The 26,554-nt window shown below is 37.5% G+C and overlaps 1 protein-coding gene and 1 non-coding gene across 4 annotated transcripts in view; both read left to right on the top strand.

Annotated features, from left to right (window-relative positions):
• The first annotated feature begins 6,111 nt into the window (after positions 1 to 6,111).
• Positions 6,112 to 26,554, top strand: part of LOC134798355 (protein bicaudal D) — a 42,882-nt gene continuing 22,439 nt past the window's right edge. For 2 of the 3 annotated variants that reach the window (XM_063770765.1, XM_063770766.1), the window contains exons 1-2: positions 6,112 to 6,496; positions 7,205 to 7,345. In XM_063770765.1, the coding sequence (XP_063626835.1) occupies positions 6,281 to 6,496; positions 7,205 to 7,345 (357 nt within the window). In that variant the 5' untranslated portion in view covers positions 6,112 to 6,280. Of the gene's footprint in view, positions 6,497 to 7,204; positions 7,346 to 11,237; positions 11,694 to 26,554 lie in introns of those variants that run through there. The other variant, XM_063770768.1, reaches the window with a different exon arrangement.
• On the top strand, positions 17,357 to 17,460 carry LOC134798485 (U6 spliceosomal RNA). The gene has a single exon (XR_010145201.1). It is a non-coding gene; the product is annotated as a U6 spliceosomal RNA (small nuclear RNA).

Consider the following 26,554-nt stretch of genomic DNA (forward strand, 5'->3'; position numbering starts at 1 on the left):
CTGTGTTACTTATAAAATATTGTAGTTGAATTGTGAAATAGTTGAATTTTACAACGGTTTTATACCATTGCCAAATTGTATGTTTTAACTAGAGGTTTAGAAAGTAATTTGATACATCGGCTGCACGCTCGGATTGTTTACTCATCATTTGTATTTAATCCTAAATCCTAACTTTAAACACAAGTTCGCGGTGCGTTTTAAAGTATTATTTGGCACAGTCTGATCCGAAACCCCTGTTTTATAAACATAGGAATTACTTGGTACATTGCCTATAAAGAGTAAAAAATATCATAGGTGGTGAATACGCGATATAGGCGATTCAAAATTTACACGATTTAGGGCCACTTTCACCAACCACAATTGACGGACTGACTAACGTCACTCAGCAGCATAGACTAGGCATCCTCTAGACGGAATTTAGAGCAATTATTTCATGAAACCGATGCTGCCAAAAATACGGAATGCGGGGGACGAGGTGGGCGAGGTCCCGTGCCGTGATTGGTCCGTTCAAAGACACGGACGTCACACAAAGACACTTTCGACTCGAAAATGGAGTAAAACTACCGTATTTGTGGCAGAGGGGGTAGAGCTACTATGCTCAGTCTGGAAGAGGTCTTGTCTGTGCTCAGCAGTGAACTATGTGATTTCCCATAAGCCCGCTCCACACTCGTGCGCGAATCGCGGCGCGAAGCCGCGAACGCGAGTCTGGAGTCGATTTCGCATATCAGCGAACTAGACTCCACACTCGCGTTCGCGGCTTCGCCCGCGATTCACGCGCATAGTCTGGAGGGGGCTATACAATAAAATTTTGCGAACTCTTTAACGGTGACAGACGGTTTGGTGCAACCGACCCTTAGTGCCAGGAATAATCTTCGTACATCTTAGTGCAGGGGTCGGCAAGCCGCGGCTTACAAACCGCATGCGTCCTTTTGGACCTGCGATTGCGTCTCTTCAGGACAACCAAACAATCAACACTTCTGGGACTTAAACCATTTAAATATTTTATTTGCTGTTTGTCATTCCTAAAACGGATGCTTTCTGCTGCGGTTGTCTCTTCTATTTCAAAAGTTTGCCATCCCCTGGGTAAGTGCATTGGCACTTGACGGTTAAAATACCAATAAGGTAAGTTCAACAACTAAGGTCCATCAAGAAAATGCGCAATAATCATGTCAAATTTGGCATTATATTACCTGTAATGTACACGCTGAAAGGGTTTCATATAATTTCATATGAATTATTCTGTGTGTAATTTAATTAATAATTACAATTATTTTGTCCATTTGGTGCTGTATTGTCACATTATATTATTCAATATCTCGATACACTTTAATTAACTTAATTAATTTATTACTAGTCTCGTAACAATGATTATTGTTCAATATATTTATTTTATTATCATATCATTTATGTAATCCAATTCATTAAATCGAAATTAATAGTTTTAAGTAGGTACTTAAATTACGATTAGGAAAATAATAAAAAAAACATTAACATTGAATTTAATCGGTCTTCCGTCTCGATAATGAATACTGAATGATAAATATTCAATCAATTTTGTGATTGCCTTAAAATATTATAATCAGCCTATATACGTCCCACTGCTGGGCACAGGCCTCCTCTCATGCGCGAGAGGGCTTGGGCTATAGTCCCCACGCTAGCCCAATGCGGATTGGGGACGCGTTCAGAATCAGATCTGCTGAAAGCGATGCTTGCAGGCGATTTGCGCACCGCTCACGTACTGCACACGCGTTGAACGTTAAACGATATGATATGCAACCAAACAATTAGCTATGTTTTCGAAAATCGATCACGCTCGCGTTTACCAGATCTGGTGGCACCATAGGAAAATTACTGAGTTCAAATTTAAACTTAATCCCAAATATCTTACGAAATGAATCCAGTGTTAAATTGATTTTTGTTATTGTAATTTCAAAATAGACTATCCTTTAAACTAAATTTGATATCAAATAGTAATAATATAGCAATAGTAGTACCTTTCCATGTTAAATTAACCTTTTGACCGCCGTAGTCTGATATACAAGACAAACAAAATCGGGCTCATTTCGCCGCGGTCTGATAAATAAGTCAAAACTTCGTATAACTTCGTGCCCCCCGGCGACACGAGCACGCTCGATGACAAATTCTATGGCGCTCAAAAGGTTAATCATTATGTCTGTATCTTTAGGTATTTAAATAAAAGTAAACAAACAATATGTACATTTCCGGGTACTTATAACATTTATTGGTTAACCAACCAAATACAAAACCGCCTGGATCTGTCACTGAACTGCCTGACTTTAACCTACATTATATGATCATGTAATGTTTTCATGTACCCTCAACTGCCTTAAGGAGCCATTTGAAGGTAGATTTTGTTTACTTTTATTTAAATACCTAGAGATACAGAGTATAGATAAGTTGCTCATTACTTTTCATCGACAGTTATTTACTTATTGATATTTTATGTTGCTCAATGGAATGTAAAAAATCTCATCAAATGTTTATTTTAATATAAGACGAATATTTATTTTAACTTCCCACCATCTCGGTGCCAATATCTTTAATAGGCTTTTAAAATATTGAGTTATTAATATTGCAGTACAAATTACTTGTTTTAATTTACTTGTATTAAAAAGAACTAGGGAGAAAGCTTGCGACGAATATGAACTTATATAATCATTCTAATGTATTGTTCAATTGTCAACCTTATTAAAGCTGAGTAAGGTTGGCATTTCGATGTGCAGTATAATACGTGCAGCTACTAAAACTATTTTTTGTCGTAACAGTATTGTGAAGCCAAGCTTTCTTCTATGTTTCGATGATTGGCAAAACTAAGGAAGCGCTATTAATATAGTATTGGCGATGGAGGAAATAAACCGGCCAAGTGCGAGTCGGACTCGCGCACGAAGGGTTCCGTACCATTACGCAAAAAACGACAAAAAAATCACGTTTGTCGTATGGGAGCCCCCACTTAAATAATTATTTTATTTTGTTTTAAGTATTTGTTGTTATAGCGGCAACAGAAATACATCATCTGTGAAAATTTCACCTGTCTATCATGGTTCTCGAGTTACAGTCTGGTGACAGACAGATGGACAGTGGAGTCTTAGTCATAGGGTCCCGTTTTTACCCTTTGGATACGGAACCCTAACAAGCGACGCCAAAGCACGACGTGGTGAAAATAAGAACTTTCGTGCGGCGACATTTGACAGCAGCCAACTGTCAAATAAGCAATATGACCCACTACTAGGGCGGCGCCACAGTCATGCACGAAGCGAAGAGTGCTTATCGGCTCAAGTTTCATCTTGTTTGTTCGCGGTTTATAGCGGTGTAAAGCCCTTATTCACTTGGATAACCGGTATTACTTATTGTTCTTAGTTTTGCCATTGATGCGCATTACTTTTAACCTATAATCGTTATTCACGATACAAGTGCGGAAAAGAGGAAATTCGAAACGAGTGGCCATAAATTAAAACACGACCGAAGGGAGTGTTTTAAATCGACACGAGTTGCGAATTACCTATTCGCACGTGTATCGTACAACGTTTTACAGTACATATGGCCCTTTAAACTTTTGACATACACACGAAAAGTGCTATTTTACGCACTAGTGCGGGAAAATAGGACCATATGTACTATAAGGATTATTTTGATTATTTTTAAATGTAACCATAATGATCATTACTAAATATAATCACGTTTCCTTAGGTAGTACCGAAATTGTAAGTCATTTATTTGTTCAAAATTTTATTATTATTTAGTCTTAAATGATAATTAACTATTTGTTATATTAGTGTGTTTAGGTGTAGAAAATTCGATAACATTCCTTTTTTTGGTAGTTACATAAAAATACATGTCAAGTCAATTATATAATTATGGTGGCGACACACTTCGCCACATTTGCCGAAATGTTGCATTCCTTTCCTTAATATTCGCGCAGATGCCAAAGCGGGCAGTAAACGAATTTCAATTAATTTACTAAGCAATACAGAAGCAATACAGAAGATGCTATTAACCTTAAGATTGGTTATGCATGACACAGGAATATTCCAACAAATTGTCGCTTATTCTTCGCTTCGCTTACTCTTTTCAAAAGCAGAATTGGTTTGATACTGTTATTTTTAAAAAATACACTCTGAAATAAATACATACATACCGAAAAACGGCTTTATGCGTTTTCAGAAGTAGGTACCTAACAAAAATGTATCAACAGCGACATCTAGTGGAATCTGGGCTCTATTTAGAAAGTTACAAGCAGGGACCGAATACCGGTATATTATTCATACAAATTAACCGGTATTCAATTTCGGTATCACGGTTGTTTATGTATATTTATGCATTTAATTTAGCTAATCTGATCAATCACTATCCTTACCTAAATACTATTTTTTTAATATCAAAAATTTTTTTTTAATGCTATGTGATATTTTTATTTTTAGTTATACCGGTAATGGTCCCTGCCGCCGCCGTTGTAACTTGTAACTTACAAGTTACAATTTAACGGCTTGATTGTACAACTGGCGCTGAACGGATGATAAGAGACCTTTCGATCAATGTTGGTTTACAATTGTAGAATTTTTACTTGTAGATTTTATAAAATAGGACTAGGTCCTGCTCTATCTGCCTGCTCCTGCTGAGAAATAGGCTCTGCTGGTCTGGTCATGCATTAATTTAAATGTTTGCAATATATGTATAGGTATTATAAGTATTTTTTGTGTACAAATCTTTATATGTTTTGTAAATTCACTGAATAGAACTACATATTTGATGTTTTGAGTATTCCTCCCCTACTACACATCCTATCACATCCCCTACTACATACTAACATTTGTCAATTTCTATTGTAAGTAAAAATTTAGTTCAAATTTTGATTAATGACGCGCTTTTCTTATGAATATGAAACATATTTTATGAATTAATCGTCCTCAGTACAGTCAGCAGCAGAAGTTGTTAAGCGGGCGAGGTGTTCAAAATTACCTTGACACGCTCTTATTTTCTTAACAATAAAGTCGCGTCAAGATCATATTGAACACCTCGCCCGCTTAGTAACTTCTGCTGCTGACTGTACATTTCATTATAGCATGAATATTTGTAAGAATCATGGAAATAAGTAGATGCCAAAATTTAACAATAAAAAAATGTATTTCAGCTATGAACCATGTCATAAAGTAGAGCAAAACTACGCCGTTCTAGAAAGTAATAGTTTACTTAATTTTTGATATCGATTCCATGATTTTTTGGTACTCAAAAGCAATAGTGATCAATTTGCTTGTAGATGTAGATTGTAACAAAGTTATGCAATAGAATTTTATATGTGGTGTTTTGTAAGTAAGTAATCATTATTTTTGTATATATTTCTCACTTATTAGACGTACAAGGAATAAATCTACATTTATCCTATTAAGTTGCAGTTTTATTTAAATGCCCCATAATCCTGGATTCTGGATATGCTTAATTAATTAACAAATAATATGCTGGATTATGCTTATAAAGTATACATTATAATAAACAAAAAACGGCTACAAATTAAAGTTAATATTTTAATACTATCAATGACGGTGCAAGTAACTAGAATTAGCTAATGCGATTCTAGTTACATGAATTTTCAGTAAGTTGTTCACCCATGTACAGCTTGGCAAAAAAGAGTAGAAATTAAAAAGTTGCAACACTGTAGTGTCGTCCCTTTCAAACCAATTTATAGAAGAAAACGCTTGGAGAGAGAAAACGGGACTACACTACAGTGTTGCCACTTTTTAATTTTTACTCTTTTTTGCCATGCTGTAGCCCGCGCCTCAATCTGGGCTGTAACCGCGAAAATCGAAGTTTGCAAATTGCGGGCATTTTTCTCTGTCACTCTAATTACGCCTTCATTGGAGTAAAAGAGAAAGATCCCCGCAATTTGCGAATTTCGGTTTTGGCGGTAGCCCCTCTGAATATGCACAAGCTACATGCGCCACGTGCAAAGAAAAGAGACGAATAATATTTTAAATTAGTCATCAATTGTAGCGAAAATTTAAGGATAAAACAAAATAATTAAACTAAATATTAAAATTAAAACTAAAATTAAACTCTAACAACTGTAGCGTGTATCCGAATGTCAAACTTTTTTCACTATCTTCATGTTGGCAATGGCTGTCAGTAGTGCATTGAACTGTCAAGACGTGATACTTTTGGGAGAATGTAGGAATTATTTTTGATTTTAACATTTTTAATCGTTGTTTTCCGAGATTATTTAATTTGTTTATGTGGATAAGAGAGACGGCCGTCTAACTGTCACGAGATGGCAGCCACGGCGCAAGGGGAGATGTCTGTGGCGGAGCTGAAGGCCGAGATCGAGAGGCTCGGCCGAGAGCTGGACCAGGCGAGCAGCGAGAAGATCCAGTCGGCGCAGCTGGGTCTGGTGCTGCTGGAGGAGAAGAGCGCGCTGCAGCAGCGCTGCGACGAGCTGGAGACGCTGTTCGAGAACACCCGGCACGAGCTCGAGATCACACAAGAGGTTAGTGGCCTACATTCCATCATTTTCACTTTTTATGCATTAATACGCACATTAAGCGTGCAGCTACGTTAACTTCTAAGCATATTTTTTACAATTTCGCATTCATAAGTTGAACTACTTTCAAAATTATAAGTGGACATACTAATGTTAATGTTACTAAGGAGTACACTTCAGTATAACATCATTTAATATTTTCTAATAAGAATATTATCAACTCCAAAAGTTACAAAATTGATACTCATAAAACTTATTTTTCTGTATGGAAAAGGATTATAAACAGTACAGTTTCCTAGAGATGTAAAACTTATAATGTTGTAACAAATTGTCATTTACAAATTACAACCTGACGCATTTCTTCCCACCTGATACTATTCCAGCAGGCCTGCCTTCTTGTCTAGTCAAAGTACTCCCATTTGAACAAAAATAATGTTTCAAATAAAAATTTCGACACACTTTTTTTTTATATAGACTATTTTGTGTCCCACTGCTGGGCAAAGGCCTCCCGTTTATTCCGCCATTCATCACAGTTTTTTGCAGGTTCCCGCCAGTCGCTGCAAAAAGTGACTTAGTCTTTTTCTTTTACCTACTAGACACTATTTGTCCCTAAATTTTTATAATTTAAACTTTATTATTGATTACAAATCAAAATTCTTTCTTGTATGTTTTAGAAGTAAGAACAATTAGTTTCACAATACAATGTTGTTACAGGCTTTGATGAAACTAGATTCAACCCAGAAAGTGACGACACAGAGTGGCATAGAGCAGGAAAATGCACTCCTCAACGAGTCGGCCGCCATGGAGAGCTCGCTCACCCTCCAGATCATCGAGCTGGAGGGAGAAACTAAACAGGTAAGACATTTTCCATTTAATAAATGAAAAAAAAAACTATGTATTTTGAATTCTAGGAGTGTTTATTACTTACCAGTATCCTCCTAAGGCCCAAGGTCCTACCTAAAGTACTTATTCAGTTCAATGAAATTTAAATCATATTCAGTTGGAACAGAGTTGCTTTTGCTTTGTTTCTTTCAGTTTTTGAACAACGCAATATCAACTCTATTTCCTACACTGTAGGTTCAAAATTCTGTGGCAAATTTTGCATTTTTCATTTTTATGGCTGGGCCTTAGGAGGCTATAATGCTAAAAAAGTTACAATAAAGAAGGTTAACTTGATAAATCTATTTCTTAACAGTTAATCTGTTACTTAATAGTTAGTCCAAGGAAAACATCACATCTATTTTTTAGGAAAACCAATGCCAGCACATTTTACCACAATAAGGGCCACTTGCACCATCCCACTAACCCAGGGTTACGCGGTTAAACCGTTAACCTAGTGTTAAAATGTACTGGTAACCATGGTAACTCCAGGTTTAACCGGTTAACCCGGGTTAGTGGAATGGTGCAAGTGGCGCTAAGAGATCTTTTTATGTTCACAGACCAAATTAAAAAAATTTAGCATGTATTTACATGCACTTAATATCTTTGGTTTTAATTTTTATTTAGGTAATATTCATAAAATCAAAAATATAAATCAAATAACAGGTAATTAAAAAATAATTTAGGTCAAATTTCACTCTACATTCTTCAATCCATTACCACCACCTGCAGTAAGAGGCCCAGAGGAGGCGTCAGTTAACTGTTATCTAGTACCCACACTAAACAAAAGCATTGTTGAATTTACTTGGGACCTAAAGTGTCATTCTATGGAACTTGCTAACTATGTAAACAAAATTACTAGTAAATTCATCATTCAGAGACAATTTCAATATGGCGGTTTGTTTACATAGTTAGCAAGTTCCATAGAATGACACTTTAGGTCCTAGTCCTAGTACCATATGTGTAAAATAACTAAAATTGTCTTTTAAAATTAATTTAATAATTGGTTTATTTTAGGAAAAGCACATAGTAACAATGTTATATATAACATGAGTATTTCTACAAATTTATTTAATGTAAACTACTAAATTATTTTATCCTCGTGCCGCCCACCATACAAAATTATTGCCAAGGAAGTTAGAATCTTGTTGTATTTCCAATTGGGTTGAATTTCATTTGTTCGAATATTTTACAAGACAAATGAAATGCTTTGTTTTTACCTACTTTGTTTTTAATTAAGGTTGACATTCCATCGAAACTGAGTGTACATCCTATATAATGTTCATTGGGCGGCACGAGGTTATCATAGGTCTTTAAATCTACTAATTTCTTAATGACGTAAATTGGACTGTCATCATTTTTTCTTTGAACTAGAGAAAGTTAGAAACATTTGTATAAGTAGTTTGTTACATTAGTGACCGAGTGTTTTGCGTGGGAATGTTATTATCAAGCAACGTGTAAGGTCAATGTGGCTAATCCCGTCATAGGGACTATTCCGTCTACAAGCTTATATTTCTTTGATTTTCAACCGTAGGAAAAAAAACAATTTGCTTTTGATTGCTGAAACTAAAAGCAATATCTGGTTTGTGGAAGAAATTATCAACGTTGTTCGTTGTTGGAGAAAAACGTTAGGGGACAGAATTAGCCAGATTGACCTTATTTAATATACATGCGAATTGTTGCCGTGGGCGTACGACATAAATAAATAAATTTTAACTTGGTACCTACTTAAAGTTATATATTTCAAACATGTTTTAAAATGGTGTCAAGAGAAGTTGTTTTATCGTCATAGTATAAGTACGTTATCTGTTAGACCGAGACAGTGATTATCTTCGACAATAATTAGCAAGATTATCTAATAATCATGACATGTTTAGGTACAGTCGAGTTCATAAATATGCATACATTTTTTCACCTTATTGCAATGGATTAAGGTGAAGAAATGTATATGACACCGTAAGATTGTGAACTCGACTTTACCTACTAAGAGTAGACTGATGCGTTTGCGACAGTTTCTAAAGCAGGCCGCTGACAAGCCTTCCAAATGGATGCCGTTACAATGGATTCATCCAAATGGACGGCATCCTAATATTAAACATTGTACGTTTTTGACATTCACGAACCGATTTTGGATTGCAGCCACGCTATTTGGACTGTTGGAAGGCTCATCAGTGGCCACCTTAACTTTCTACTGACGACTACCCTCGCCAAACACCTGTGCTTTTATTGTTTCATCTGATATATAGACAGGTACAGCATGCCTTGTCAAGGTTTCTCTGCATACGATGTAAACGAGCCCCTAACAGCTTCAATGCTAATTGAAACCCCAACACATTACGGGAGAAACAATCTTCAATAAAAGTTTGAATTTGCATTTATATTCAATGCAAACCAATTAAGACGCAAACAAGCCAAGCTGTTTCATAAACATTCAGTTTTATAAGCACAGGAACGCTTGTAACGAAATCCTATCATAAAAACCAGTTTACGACTGACCTCCAACAGCACTTACTTGTTACGGATCGAAAGCTCAAATTATATTAGGGACGAGCCCCCACAAATAAATGGAATTTGTGAACGGTTAGACCGGGAACTATGAATTGCTAAGTGAGCGGTCCTACCTTCCTGTTTAGTATGCAAGCGCTGTTGTAATTAATGCCGCGGCATGTCCCGCGGGGCGGACGTGTGCTGCTCTCATTATGCCAACAACTATGTGTTATTCAGTTAAGAGAAAAAAAACATTTATTTAGCGAGTGTATCTACTTTATTGTATACAGGATGTTTTTTCCAACCTTGGTCATATTTTGCGAGGCGAAAATGCAGGTCATGCTGTGCAAATATGGGACGCGAAAGCGAAAAAGAATTGGCTGTTCCATATAAAATTTTGCTGACCAGATGCCGATGTTTTCTATGAAAGAGGCAACATTTTATTTTACGATTTTTGGGTTGAACCCATAGTAAAAGTTGCTCGGAACTTATAATCACCTCGCAAAATTTGGCTTAGGCTTCAAACAACAAGTACTGTTTATTGCAAGGACTGACTTCGTAAAAACAGTATAAAGAGGTTATTCTTGTAGCACTCTGCTCGTAACCCTTTTGTCCCAATTTTAAGTGTAGTAGTTTTATGTGCTTAAACGTAACAAGCGGGTGTAAATATAACAGCGTCATGATTGTTACATTTACTTTTACTGCCCAAACTGAACCTCGAGTCTATGTCTGTATAAAACTAGATGTGTAACAGAACACAAACCCATCCAACTAATGCAAGAACTCATTTGAGACTTAATTAAAAGTACCTACGCTTAATTTGTGAGCAAACCGTGTTGATTACCAGCGACTCCAGACTTCCAGAGTTAGAGCACTGAATATGTAAAACGCTTTCTTAGGATAACTTCTCAAAACTTTTGAGACTAAGTACCGGTTATTTAATATCGAGAAATCCATCAAATTAGGTACAACGACCAGTAACTCAAAACATTCACTAATCACCACATTATACACCTAGGGGCTATTCATAAATTACGTCATTTCAAATTAGGGGGGGGGGGTCTGGACATCGGATGACGGTAGCATGAAGTAGGAGGAAATGGGGTCATTTGATGCATGATTTTTGGATGATTGTAGGGGGGGGGGGGGTCCAAAATCGTCAAAAATCGATGACGTAATTTATGGACAGCCCCCTATCAAAAAGATTATTGGAAACGCGTCCTGCCTATTAACTAAAAAAATTTCGTAACTATATTAGACAAATTTTGTTAAAAACAAACGCCTGTCGGTGTCGCTCCAAACACTGAACAAAGTTAAATAAACCTCTATTAATAAAACACAAATTCTTCACTTAAAAATGCGCCTGTAATCCGGAGTTGGTCATTATCTCGTTATCCAGACGGGTCTGACGAATTGTGCCTACGCGCATGAAATGGGAGCAATTGATGCGACGTGAATCATAAGGCCCTGCGCGCGCGGCTTGATCACAACTTCTCAATAAACGACCCGATTTTTTCAGACTGAATTTAATTTTTTCTCGCCATTTTCGCAATGATTAATCTCGGGTAATCGGAAGCGATAGTGCTTGAACAAATCAACCGTGATGTAATGCGACTGACGTAAGCACACCGCCGGGAATCCATAACACTGGTCCAGAAATACACATTTATAAACCCGGCCTTGATTCGCTAGTGAATGGTCCAGGTTTTTAGAAATATACGATAGTGTCTGTAGAATGGTGGTGCGCGAGTGCCAAGTGCGTGCAGACAGTGAGTGTACCTAAGGAATGCATTTGTGAATTTACGAGGACATGGGTGACGCTGATACTGGTGGCGAGGTACGAGTATGAAAATGTTTGAGATTACATGAGTACATGTGCAGATCTGTGAAAGGTGGGGTCTGTGAAGTAATTTCGGGAACGGAGCCATGACAACAAACACAATATTTACACACCTGTAAACAAAAGAGGTGCAAACGTTGCTGAAATTGTCCCCAGGTTGTTTAATAGATTGAAATTAAAAAAAATATCTAATAGGTCGCTACTTTAAGTTAAATTAAAATTCGATACACTTCTTCTTAATACATTATTAAGAATGGTTCAATCTTATACAAAAGACCGGCTAAGACGAAAATTTGGGATGGCATAGAGATAGATATTTTTCAATAGAATGTCAAAATATATCAGGCCAGGCATATTTAATTATTTACTAATCTTGTGGATCATGGTCGTTTTGTTTATAGTTTTAAACCTCCCCTTTTAACTTTTGTTACATCTGTTCTTCTGCTGATAAGGCAATGAAACATCATTCTCTAAATACATTATTAGGTCACGACTGAATTAAAATTGTACACGGACAACTACCATAGTTCCATCAATTGATTAGGAAAAATGTAAAGCTGTTAATAAAATATGTATGAAACATGCTAGATTTTTAAAAGTTCTAACTTCTTTCTTGATAATTGTCAAAAAAAATACATCGGTCTATATTAACGACTGTTGAATAAAGTTTTATCGCAAAATCTACTTACATCGTATATTTTACCGTGCTCTATTGTCCAAAACCTACAGCGAACTTAATACGACCTCTCCGTTTCGTCCATTGTGCGTCAAACATATGCTGAAAGTTCGAAAGGGAAGCCTGTCGAAGTTGTGTCGTATTTCACGCGGTGTTTACAGAGATAATGGACCGTTGTTGACATGCCTCGGCTGGCACTCCGCCAAGCGGAGGGCTCAAGGGCTTCCTACCGCTTCGCTACACATGACCAGTTTAACTTTTACTTCTAATCACTGACACTTATTATGAAATCATAGGTCAGATTACACTGGGGTTAAAGCGCAGACCTGTTTAAAGATTTGTTAATAAATAGGTAGCGTGTACAAGCCACACCATTACCCTGTAACGAGCGTATCCTACCCGCTAAGATGTAAACACCTTGGTACGTGTTTTGAATGCAAAGTTTGAGTTACAAACTCCACTTTCGGAGGTCGTAAACTTTGTTACTTTTAGTGTTAAGGGCGCTGTGTTATAAATTTTGAAGTGCCTTGGCCTGTTTTTCTGAAATGGTAGCCAACGGTCATAAAACTGAGTTGAGATAGCCTAAGAGTTTTACTTCTGTCCGGTGAAAATTTAATGAAATCCCTCGACGACATAAAAATCATTCTAAAATCACATTCAACTATCAGTCTAGGTTGCGGAATGTCATTGTTTATTTTATTTTATACTGCTAATTGCTAAAATCATATGCCATAAAATGGGTTATTCGCGGGCCGGATGGTCTAGAACGCAAAATGACTAGTGTAATATTTGGCCATTTGAAGATAACTAACTAACCTAACCTACCCTAGTGATATAAAAAAGTGGTCATTTTGCGTTCTAGACCGTTCGCGATGTAGACTATAAGGGATATAGGCAAAATATTACACTAGTCATTTTGCGTTCTAGACCGTCCGCGACTATACCCATAAAATGGCATTTCGAGTATATTCACGCAGATTTTATTCGCTGTATTTAAGATATTCTCGTAATCCATTCATAACATTAGGTATGTGCCTGCAGGAAGCTGGCCGCGTAGCCAACATGCCAATCGCTTACGCTCCGTAGCGATCGAAACGCAACTGTCACTGTCGCACTAATATGGAAGAGTGATAGATAGACACAAAGCGTTTCGTTATCGAAGCGATAGCGATTGTCACCTTGGCTAGGAAGGCTACAGTGTACGCCTCACTCGACACAAATCGGCGTGTTTTGAAACTGAATTCTATGGTAGTTGCGACCTTTAGGGCACGGGTGACGGTTTTAGAGACCAACGAGATGACTGTCGGATTAATTTAAGACATCCGTTATTACTCATTAAGTTATATTATTACTCTATACTTTTTTATTACGTGATATGGCGCGTGGATAGACCTAAATTTCGGTCGTAATTTTAAATGAAGAGCGCTTAAAAAGTTTGTTAATAGGTATGTATAAAAAATATAATTTTCGGACATAACACTGATTGACCTAACCACAAACTAAGCAAAGCTTGTATGTACTTAGTTTGGTGCTAGGTCGATCTGCGTATAATAATGAAACACGAAGGAAGTCTGTTACACCGCATGCATTATTACAAAAGGTATAAGAATCGATACCTATTTGATAAACTTATGTATAGTAGGTCAAACCAATTTGTCAGTCAGTAAGAACCAGGAAAACTATAGCTACTTATCCTTTTCTTTTGGGTGCTAGTACTACTGTAAGACAAAGATAATAGTATGATTCTCTCTGTGTCTATGACTGAAATGAGACAGTCCTTTGACAAACATTAAGTTCGGTAACAAAGAGGGTGATCAAGAATGTAAAAAACTAACTGATAAAAAAAAACAATAGAATCTAGCGGTGGTGGCCGAGTAGATTTGACGTCCGACTTTCAATCCGGAGGTCGCGGGTTGAAATCCTAAGTCGTACCAATGAGTTTTTTGGAACTTTTGTACGAAATATCATTTGATATTTACCACTAGCTTTTCGGTGAAGGAAAACATCGTGAGGAAAGCTGCATATATCTGCGAAGAAATTCAAAGGTGTATGTGAAGTCCCCAATCCCCATTGGGCTAGCGTGGGGACTAAAGCCCAAGCCCTCTCGCGCATGAGAGAAGGCCTGTGCCCAGCAGTGGGACGTATATAGGCTGAATGATTATAGTATTAGAATCTAAACATTTTTGGAAAATGCTGTTTTGTGATAACCCTTGCATTTATGGACGTGCAAGGAGGCATGGTCGGACCAGGTCATTTCTGTTATCACTACGTAATGCGTATGACTAATTCTTTACATTGTGCAATGCTGATATGCAGGACCTTGAGATTCGTAACGCGCTGCCTTGATAATACTTAGCTATTAGTTAAAATTTTACTTACCTTGGAGAGTGAAACTTGCTAAGCTAAAGTAATAAATTCACTAGGTACCTAGTAGATATTCAAAACAATCGTGCGAATCAAACCTGATAGCTGCCGAATTGTAAAGAAATATTATCAAATCGATATCGAAATAGAAATGTGACCCAAACACTTCCACCTTCATGATGGAGGTTAACTTATCATAGGTTAGGAGCGTAGTCACATTTTTCAGTTAACCATTTTTAGGGTTGCGTACCCAAAGGGTAAAACGGGACCCTATTACTAAGACTCCGCTGTCCGTCCGTCCGTCCGTCTGTCACCAGGCTGTATCTCACGACCCGTGATAGCTTAGACAGTTGAAATTTTCACAGATGATGTATTTCTGTTGCCGCTATAACAACAAATATTAAAAACAGAATAAAATAAAGATTTAAGTGCTCCCATACAACAAACGTGATTTTTGACCGAAGTTAAGCAACGTCGGGCGGGGTCAGTACTTGGATGGATGGGTGACCGTTTTTTTTTGCCGTTTTTTGCATTATGGTACGGAACCCTTCTTGCGCGAGTCCGACTCGCACTTGCCTGGTTTTTTTTTATTATGAACGATTTTTTAGGTTCTAGATTTTTAGGATTTTAGTAACCCACACAGGCCACACATATAATTGATATAATATGAAAGGTAAATCTAATCAAAATTCTACGCTCCTTTCTCTATCGGTTCATTACAAATAGTATCCGAACGTGTATAAAGAAACTGCGGGTAGACGTATGAGAAAAAGCACGCCAATTTTAAATAGGTCACCATATTGGACGCCTCCCGTGTCGCTTCAAATCTGCACTTTAATTTGTCACAGCGGAGTTCTCACATTAAGTATTTACTGTAACCACTATAATGAATCCAGGAAATAAGGTAAAATAACTTTTGGTCACCATATGTACCTATTAATATGTATTAATGTTAAAAGCCTTTGCATGTAAGCTTAGATGTATGCCGCGATAGGTCCTGTTAATTTTCAAATTGCTCTCCGAAGCAAACTTGAGCAAGGATGTAACGTAGTTTTTTCTAACGGTAACTTTCAAATAAAGCAACACCGTCTTACACCTTGTACTAAACTTTCTTTACCTAACAAATTCACTAATCGCGATATCTAACGTCTAATAACGGTTCATTGCATGCCAGTAACATAATTTCTGTATAAGTACATTTACATCGTGTTTTACATAAGCAATCAAACACTACTTTATAAAAAGTTTAGGAGACTAGAGTTGATTTTCTGATCATCATGTATATCGTATAGCTCCCAAAGTAATAGGTAATTTTGGCCCGCATCCTACTTATACCCTGACCTGAACATTAACTGCTCGAAACAGGAAAAGAAATTAGTAATACAACGCCTCTATATCCCTTGTTTAAAAGCTTCAGTGATAGCTTATTATAAACGGTATTCAGTCACCCATTCAGGGGCTAGAGGCTACATATTTAGAGTTAATTTACGGACCACACCTCGTGCTAGTTAAGCTTGGTCGGGACACACCCAGCCGTCATGACTTAGTAACAATGCGCTGGGGTGGCGTTACCCTTATTATTCAGTCTAGACGTCGATAACGCACCTTTATTAATGAATGGATTGGGCTTATGTGTTAATCAAATATTTTTGTGGATAATAATTTTGTACACTGGTCAGCGCAGTTAGATTTGAATAGTACATATTAAACAACTGTACCGATATTCGGAACCTAATAATAATATTGAGAATGGCAACACTGCGTAGTCGGTCGTATTGTCCTTTTCTAGCATATACGTCCTTCTCTCTCCCACACTCCCACCGCTCAGGCAGGTTGCTTTGACAGTTAAACAAGGCAAATTTTCAAGTCATTGGCTTGCTGTTTTTCCATCTGGAAGGTCGTGAAGCTAAACTGCTGGTGAGTTTTTGAATTTGTACCCCAGTTTAGCTGACTATATTGAAAAACAGTTTCTAACGGTTTTTGCCGTTCGAAATAAATAAATAAATTTAGTTGTCCGATAAACTATCTAGCAAATAAAAACGATCCGGAATAGTGATGTGCAAGTGTTTTCAAAGGCTGCCTGCGCGCACCGTGGCTATGCCAATGAAAATACTAAAACACATATGTTAGAAAACACATCGAGCTGGTAAAGCGTGCACGTGTCACCATTAGAATTTAATTTTATACCTACATTAAGTCTCTTCCGAGTCTTGTTAGTTTAAATCTTTGTGGGTGTATAATAACGGTTGAAATTATAATACTTAAATGGTGATGTGTGGAGGCATACCCTTCAGTTTTCAAGTGATTTGTGTTTTCGAATACGAAAGGATCTGATAGTTAATACGTGTTAAGTAGAACCTATGTATTGAGGTAGAAGTTTATAGACGTGTAGGTTTTATCTGCCCAAGTATCTATCAGCAATTTGTCTTTTTATCCCGTTCCGGGTTAATATAATATTACAAAATTATTTTTTTGTGAATTAAATTGCTGATAAATAAGTGTACCCGCTTAGGAGTCGACGAAGCCCCGCCTTCGCGGGGCTTCTATTTCCGCTCTGAGGGACACAAGGTAACGAACAAACCTACATCGCAAACATTGCATTTATTTTTGTGGAAAGTGAGTACTTCGGCAGTACATAAACTTAAATCTGACTAGACATAGAGAGAGATTAGCATGGCTCTGCGCAAGAATGACATGCGAAATCGTGAAGTATTTCACTCTTGATCTACCAACTAATATCTCTCCAACTAGATATTTAATTTTGAAAAAATTGTTAAAATGTAGGTAGGTTAAAATGTAGGTACCTACTTAAATAAATAACTTAGCAGGTACTTACAGCTTAAAAGGTTAAGGAAAATAACTCTTGCATGTAGTTGCTATATGTGCTTGTGTTATTTTGGATTTGAATAACTGGATTATTAATTCGTTACGTAACTACCAAGTAACTACATACAAGAGGGTCAATTCTTAAGCCTACCTACCTACCTACATAAATAGTACACTTGGAATTAACGATACGGGAATCTTTAGATTGCTTCATTGACGAAGACGCATGGTTTGGTTCATATTGTCAAATTATATTAGTTAACTGAAGAGTTAAAGTTTAGTTTTGGCAAATCTGCGCGTCACCGTGAATGACACTTTCTAAAAGTGCCTGTAAAAGCCTGCATAAAGCTTTTCACCTTGTCGAGCAAGGAACCCGCAACTAAGGGAATATTACCCATAAACTCAGGGTATTCGATTTGAATGATATTCTTAAACCTACGTCTGTTATGGTTCCACCTGCGCAAGGTGTGCCTAAGAAAATCTTTTATTCGTTCACAAACTAACGTCAAGTTATTTGTGATGAAACCAATATATTATGTACCTATCTAAGGCTGCGCAAGGCTGCCATGTCTCCACCTGCGTAAGGTGTGCCAAAGAATCTTTGATTCATTCACAAACTGACGTCAAGTTATTGATGATAATATTATAACCTATGTAAGCCTGCGCAAGGCATGTCAGACATATTAACAGAAATATAAATGATATGGTCATAACACATGCGAGCAAGTAAGCCACAATCAGAAAAATATTACAAAAATGAATTTGTAAATATCTCCTTTTAGAGAAAATAAAAAGGGTTCTAACAAAATCAGTCGAAATAGGCAAGGCTTTGTTATTAGTTTTCATTTTTGTTTACCAATCTATTCTAAAAGGGTCCCAAACACCCTATTGGCTAATCCCAAAATTGGGCTAATTAACTGTGGTAAAAGTGAAAACTGCTTTCCATTTACATTACATTTCTAAAATTATAAGGTATAAAATAACCTAAGATTCCAGGCCTATCTCGACTCATTTTTATTTTAAAGATGAAAAAATCTTTGCACCCTAATATAAAATTGTGGTCTGGAGACGCTTAGCCTCATAACTTGGGCGGCATAGAGAATACTAAGAGATTTAGTCACCTAATTTCGATTATAAGCCCAGGCAGAAAATTGATAATTAGAATCAGGAGTGGTCAATCCACCAAGGTCCAGACAATCTGTGGACTCTAATTTAATCAGACTATGTAAGCTCACGATAGTGCTTACGGTTCCATTCTGAAATAAGCTATGTTTACAATATAATTCAAATTATATTACTCATGGTGTGAAACAAACAGCCTGCTCAAGGTGTACAAAGGGTCCGATTAACGGCCCTATGAATATCTAAAAAACCTTTGGAGTCTAGGCCTGCTAAGGCAGACTAGAAATAAATACATATGATCTCAATGTAAGAGCAGCTCACAGTTGCATAAATTATATTTGCCTCGAGAGCACTAGACTTTCAGTTAACATGTTTACGAGTACCTACCTATGTACACGACATGACCAAGGTTACCTGCCTATTTAACTATTATATCCCTGACTGCCATGGTATAGGAAAATTATCATGTGCTGGCGGTGCTGCACAAGCATGTTTGAAATAAAATATACAAAACTGGCCTGATGGGCGTTTATCAATTATGTATTTTACACCTTGTGTCTGTATTGTGACCCAGGAAGTTTTAAACCACCTGTATCGTAAGTGCTCCTATGCACGGATTAAGTTTATTTTAAACTACCCATGCCCTAACCTCAAGGGCAAGTGCTTCTATGCACGGACTAGATACTGTTATCACTTAATTCACTTATCATGACTTGTCATAGTTTGATACTACACGTTTAACAAATTTAAGACCGTGGAATGTACCCACTACAAAAAGGTTTTTAAAAACAGTGACTGAATGGTTTGCACGAACGGTTCTAGCACAACTTCTGGGCGGTCACGTCTAGGGCATGACCCTCTAGTTCTCAATTTATACATAATTATAACATTGTGATACTGTTCGCTTTGCACAATAAAATAGGGAAACAGGAGCACGCCTTGCGAAAAGGCGAAGCTATTTTGAAACGCGAACTATTCAAAAATAGATTGAAATATATAAATATGTCTTTGACGTGGAACATGTACACCCAAACAAATGCAGTCATTTATTATATGTTAGCAAAACTCTGCCAAAGTGTTAGTCTGTCTGTACAGTGTAACCTGAAGACATCAATGAAAAAAAAAATCTCTTGAAACATGGTGGATTAATTAATTTACACCCCGTCTGTGTCTTGCTCCTACCAAATCCACAATTTAAGGACCTCAACCTATCTAGGTACCCTTCTTGCTCGAGACCTGAAAAAATGTTCACAATAATCTCATGCAGTCAAGTGTCGGAAAACTAGGTCCACACACTTAGCGCTACCGTGAATATATATCTAAGAAGTCTGTATACTGCCTTCCAGGAGGCGGGATGTTAATAGACTAGCCTATATCGTAGGCCAGAGATATAGTATACAAAAGCACACTGGCCCAAATAAAGTAATATTATAATTTCAGAATATAAAATAATTGACAATTCTGCGTATATTTGATATCAAAAAGTTACAGTTATCCTTAGTTCATAAGGAGGATAAGTATACATAAATATCAAATAAATTCGACAAAGTGTTGACTCTAGCAGTGGATGAAATAGGTCCCTCTTAAAGGGCCTCTGCACTGTTGGCTTTGGGCCCACGGGTGCCCGGCAAAAGGTCGGGGACCCCATGGTTCCGCACAGTTATTGCAAATAATGTAAAATCACTAAATAAACACACAAATCTGCATTTTGGTTAAAACACATGCGATGAGCTAAGGTTTCGAATTAAGTACCTTATTCTTAATAATTTACACACTGGAAAGAGGAAACTGAATATTCAGAACTATGCAATGTCTATAAATGCTTTACATAAATTAAGCCACTTAAGCGTTCAGAACCAATCAAGCTTATGTCTACTAGTAGGCACCAGATAAGGTAAACTTACTGCATATACAGGGTGAAATTTAATTCACTGGCCAAATTGAAACACCCGAAAGAACTCGAAAAAATATTAAACACGTGTTTTTTCTTTTAATACCGCTCAGTACATTTTTTTCGAAATAACTCATCATCAAGTTGTCCTAAAAACCTCGTACGTTATGGTGAACCGACAACTACCCACTACACCCGCTTCTCTCTTATCAGTTAAGGTCATTGACACCCCGCCCCTCCCGCTGTTTGCAATCGCGTCACCAATTATGAACCCTATTGCAGCGAGATAAGACGCTTACCTACATAAGTTGCTAATTTTTCCTTCATACTTTAACGGGCTTAGAGCCATCAAAATGCAAAGGCAACCCATTTTTAATCTAAAATATTATTTCTGACTAATGATTATTAACAAAACGTCCGTGGCTTAAAAACAATGAGTAAAAACTAGGTCAGGAATCTTTGCATTCAGGCGTATTTAAAAAATTGAATCATCTTATGTACTTACATTTGATTAAAAGTCGACGCAATTAACGAAAGTCCCACGAGATGGTACTCTTGGATTCAATCCTTGTCTGCGAAGGCGTGGAACTGATTCCATTTCGTATAATCTTTGTGCACCACGTAAACACTCACCACTTAATAAATAACACTGTACCATTTCCTAATATTCCCGGTTCGAAAACATTTTTTTAAACCTTAGTACGCGCGCGATTATTATTTTAAGGTTGGCGAGTGACGAGTGACTAATCATTTATGCTAACCGTTATGTTTACCGCTAGCGCGGAATGGTTTAGACTACCCTCGAAATTGATAAACCTGCCTACCATCGCCAACACTAACTAGGTGGACCCTATTGCAACGATTATAAGGTTTAGTGAAGGTCAGATAAGGGTTTTGCTGATGTTGTTGTTAAAACCTACTATTAGGTTTGTTTACATTTGTGGTAATAGGGTGACCACGACTCGTGGAAAGTATTTAAAAATTGAAAAATGAAAATTAAAAAAAAATGTACTCTTTTTTTCGCTAAATAGATTCCTTAAGTGTAACCTAGTGCCTGGAATGAATATGGCCGTAGATTTAAATTTCACCCTGTATAGAAATTAATGAGTACAATTTAGGTCACTTGATGATAGCTAAACATGAATATAATCAGAATGAGCCTGCACCTATACAAATATCATTGATAAGGTTCTGTGGCATTTCTATATTAACCATTTGAACGCCAAGAGCACCAAAAAGCGTCATTATCATTACTAGTCGTGCCAACATGAGTGTTATGTTATGGCTTAAGCTCTCAAAGTAACCTTCACAATTTTAAGTAAGGTTTGTTTAGGTACATTAGCTCGCGTTCGCGTTAGTAAAGCGTACAAAGGATTAAATGCATTTTATAGCTATAACCAAGTATATAGCACACATTGGCTCACAGTCATGAAAGGAATTCAGTAATTCCCTATGACATTTTAGTAAGTAGGTACCCAATACTAACTTTGTGGGTAGTGATAGTGATATAACGAATATGTACAATATTCGTCTACTTAATCCCGAGAGATTTTGGAAATAAGAAAGGTCTTGTCCTTTTGTTATATTCCTGCAACTGCTTACTTTACTAGATAATTATTATCAAATTTGTTAATAATTGGGAGTTATAAATAAAAACTACTCGAGTACTTTATAAATAATTCTTATCTCTTCATATTTTAATTACATCACTCCTTATCACAGATGTTGTATGCTCCTTGAAGAGTAGACTGACTTAAAATCTCATCTTCTTTTACCTAGTTTCACATACATATAATTAAGTATAGCACCCTTGTGGTGACTCACTTATCCTCTTTGAAAATTTATAAGTACCTACATTAAGTACATATATAAAATGTAAAGTTAGTATCATAATATAATTTTATATCAAAATGTATGCTTTACTAAATACCTCTCTCCTCACAAGTGTTAAAATAAAGGGTGTACTACATAATTAATTAAACACTCGTAATATAATAATATTACATATACATAATAACTACACGTATAATCACATTGGCTTGGCGTCTTCCCACCACCAGGCGATAACAAACACGTCTCAATATTATTATTAGGTTCCGAATATCGGTACAGTTGTTTAATGACAGCGTTTTACACAAAAATAAAACGCTAATTAAATAACTTACCATATTCGGAACCTAAAGTTTTAATCCTGCCTGGTGTAAATATGAATAATTTTGAGACAATGACTTGAAAATTTGCCTTGTTTAACTGTCAAAGCAACCTGCCTGAGCGGTGGGAGTGTGGGAGAGAGAAGGACGTATATGCTAGAAAAGGACAATACGACCGACTACGCAGTGTTTGTTTGAGCGTTATATGTATTATTATAAGATTTATGAGTAATTTGCCATTCATTGTGCAAATAGTTTAATTTGAAACCTCAAACAGCTCGGCCTAGATTTATGTCAAAGATATTTTATCTGTGCTTTGTCTCTTGCAAAAAAATGGCTGCACTAGCTAGTTTCGCTTTCCTTTATAATAAAACGGGAAATTAGTTATAATGTCGATTCACGGTATAAATGTATATGAAAAGTAATAATACAATGCGTCTTTTCATAAAATCAAAGTTTTATTGCATAATCATCCACCATTGAACCAGATTTATCCAAATCCAAATTGTGCCGGCCAGGCGGTCGGACATGGTCCAAACGAACCGGAAGTTTGTAAAACAAGTGAAAGTTCACCACCAAAATCATCATGGAAGTCGACTCTTATACCAAATTACAGAAAAATATAGAAGAGAAGATAGATAAAGCCGTATCTAACTTCAAAAAATCGCCCAAGGCCCGGATTACGAGTACATACTTAGAAACAAGGTTAGACCTGTTAGAAGGCTACTGGAAATGTTTCGAGAACAATCATCAAGCTATCGTGTTAGAATCCGAAGATCCCAACAACACCTATTTCACATCCGAGACTTATGACAGAGTCGAAGAGAAATACATCGAATATAAATGTCAGTTAAAAGAGGCCTTGGACAAAATCAAACCACAAGCAAGCTTGCCGGCAATATCCATAGCTCACTCACACAATAACGAATCCAATGTATCCAGTGCAGTGAAGCTACCAAGAATTATTATCCCAGTGTTTTCCGGCAAGTATGCAGAGTGGCCTACCTTTCATGACTTATTTGAATCTGTGATCCATAATAACCAAACTTTAGCACCTGTGCAAAAGCTCCATTACTTGAAAGGTCATCTGACAGGTGAGGCAGAGCAATTAATACGACACACACCCATAACTGATGCAAATTATGAACAATGTTGGACATTATTAAAGAAAAGGTACAGTAACACACGCTACATCTCATCGTGCATACTCAATCGATTAATAAGCCAAAAGACCTTATCCACAGCATCTTGTTATGGTGTCAAACAAATATTGGACACAACAAATGAATGTTTAAGTGCTCTCACCAACATGAATATAGATGTTTCATCCTGGGATCTCATTATTATCCACCTGGTCATACAGAAGCTTGACCAGGAATCCCGGAAACTATGGGAACACAAGATCAGTGATAACTCAGACACACTACCAACCTTTAGTGAATTTTCATCATTCCTGGAATCCAGATTCAGAGCATTAGAGTTCCTAGATCCAAGTAACAAGAGAGAAACAAAACCAAAAGAAGCAGAGCGACCTAAGGTGTTCAGTGTTACTACAACAGCGTCATCAATATCCTGTCCATGCTGTGCAGAGGCTCACTTGTTGTACCAATGTAAGCGTTTTAGCCAGGACTCAGTACAACAACGGCGGGACTTTGTCAAAAATAAGGCGTTGTGCTTCAATTGTTTTGGAGCAAAGCATTCTGCAACACAGTGCAAGCGAGATACATCATGTAAGCGCTGCGGTCGTCGCCACCACTCCCTGCTGCATCTGGACAGCGAGCATCCACCTTCAGCGCAACCAAGCCGACTCAGTGAAGGGGAAAAGATCCACGGCAAACAGCGTGAAGGTATCCAGGAGAAGCCAGAGCAGAGGGAACCAGTACCTAGTAACATTGTGGCTCATGCTGCTGAAGGGTCGAGTATGCCCAATAGTGAGGTAATGTTAACTACGGCATTAGTTAAGGTAGAAAATAAGGGAAATTGTCATACACTTAGGGCATTTCTTGACCAGGGTTCTCAAATATCATTTGTGAGTGAGCATACTGTACAATTACTTCAGTTACACAAGATACCTGCAAATGGTAGTGTTGATCCTTCAGGACTGGGTGGGGAGAAAATCCCATTGTCAACACCAATTAAACACAAGGTTCAATTCAAAATACAATCCACTTGTGGCTCCTTTAGTTGTGTTGTTCAGGCATATGTGGTAAGACAGGTAACTAATCCCATTCCTTCACAGAAAGTTGAGATTCATAATTGGCCAGAGTTGAAGAAATTAAAGATGGCAGATCCAGGATATGACACTCCAGGGCATGTGGACATGTTGCTGGGCGCTGAGGTGTATGGACAGACTCTGATAGAGGGTATGGTACGGAATCCATCGTCCAACCTGACAGCACAAAACACCGCTCTGGGCTGGATCCTGTCAGGAAAAACACAAGTGAGTAACCATGCTAATAACTTTATAACTGCCCATATTCTGGATAGCTCAATTAATGACACTCTCCGTAAATTCTGGGAAATTGAAACTGACCAGCCTCGCACCTTGTTGTCTAAGGAAGACCAAGCGTGTGAGGAGCATTATGCATCCACTACAACTAGGGACAGTACAGGTCGCTATGTTGTTAGTTTACCATTCCGTGATGATGATCCGTTATGTCAGTATGGGGATTCACGGAAAGTCGCTTTAAGGAGATTTCTCTCATTGGAGAAAAAGATGAATAGTAATCCACTCCTAAAGCAAGAATATACCAAAGTGATCAATGAATATTTATCACTCAATCACATGGAACTTATCCAAGACCAGCAGGAAGCTGCGAAGCCTGGTTGTGTGTACATGCCTTTTCATGCCGTGATTCGCAGTGACAAATCCACAACCAAGTTTCGCATAGTTTTTGACTGCTCGTCTAAAGGTCTCAATGGTAGGTCCTTGAATGATGATCTCTTGGTTGGTCCACGACTACAACCTGAACTGCGTCATATCATTATGAAATGGCGTATTTATCCAATTTGCTTTATAGCAGATATTATCAAAATGTACAGACAGGTTAAAGTCGTGGACAAAGACACTGATTTCCAACGCCTGCTGTGGCGTGAGAGTTCTGATGATATTGTAAAGGATTACAGGATGTTACGTGTAACCTTCGGGGTCTCGTCAGCTCCTTATCTTGCAGTCAAAAGTTTACAGCAAGTGGCTAAAGATGAAGGTCAAGATTATCCATTGGCTGCAGGAAGGGTGCTGACAGATTTCTATATGGATGACTTAATGAGTGGGTGTGAGACTGATGATGAAGCTATCCAAATTTATTCTGAGATGGTCAGTTTGCTAAGTAAAGCTGGGTTTGAATTACAAAAATGGGCAAGCAATAGCCAAAAATTAATGGACACAATTTATCCACACCCGGTTACTAGCTCTGACAAAGACATAAAGCTGGATGACATGATCAAAATCCTAGGTTTGTCATGGAATCATCAGACTGACTCATTTCACTACAAGGTTAACTTACCTCCACAGCCAAGCCCCGTCACCAAACGGAACATCTTGTCTGACATATCACGTCTCTTTGATCCACTGGGATGGATTTCCCCAGTTATTATCCGAGCCAAGATATACATGCAAAAACTATGGGTTTCAGGTCACTCCTGGGACCAGGAAGTAACTTCCAACTTGCTGACGGAGTGGAACGAGTTCCGGGAGCAGCTGCCAGTTCTCAACAGCTTCATCATGCCAAGATGGGTCGGTCTCCGGCAAGATGCAAGTGATATCCAACTACATGGCTACTGTGACGCCTCCAACGACGCTTACGCAGCAGTCGTATACCTTCGGGTA

This window comes from Cydia splendana, chromosome 16 (genome assembly GCF_910591565.1).
Source record: "Cydia splendana chromosome 16, ilCydSple1.2, whole genome shotgun sequence".
NCBI lineage: Eukaryota > Metazoa > Arthropoda > Insecta > Lepidoptera > Tortricidae > Cydia > Cydia splendana.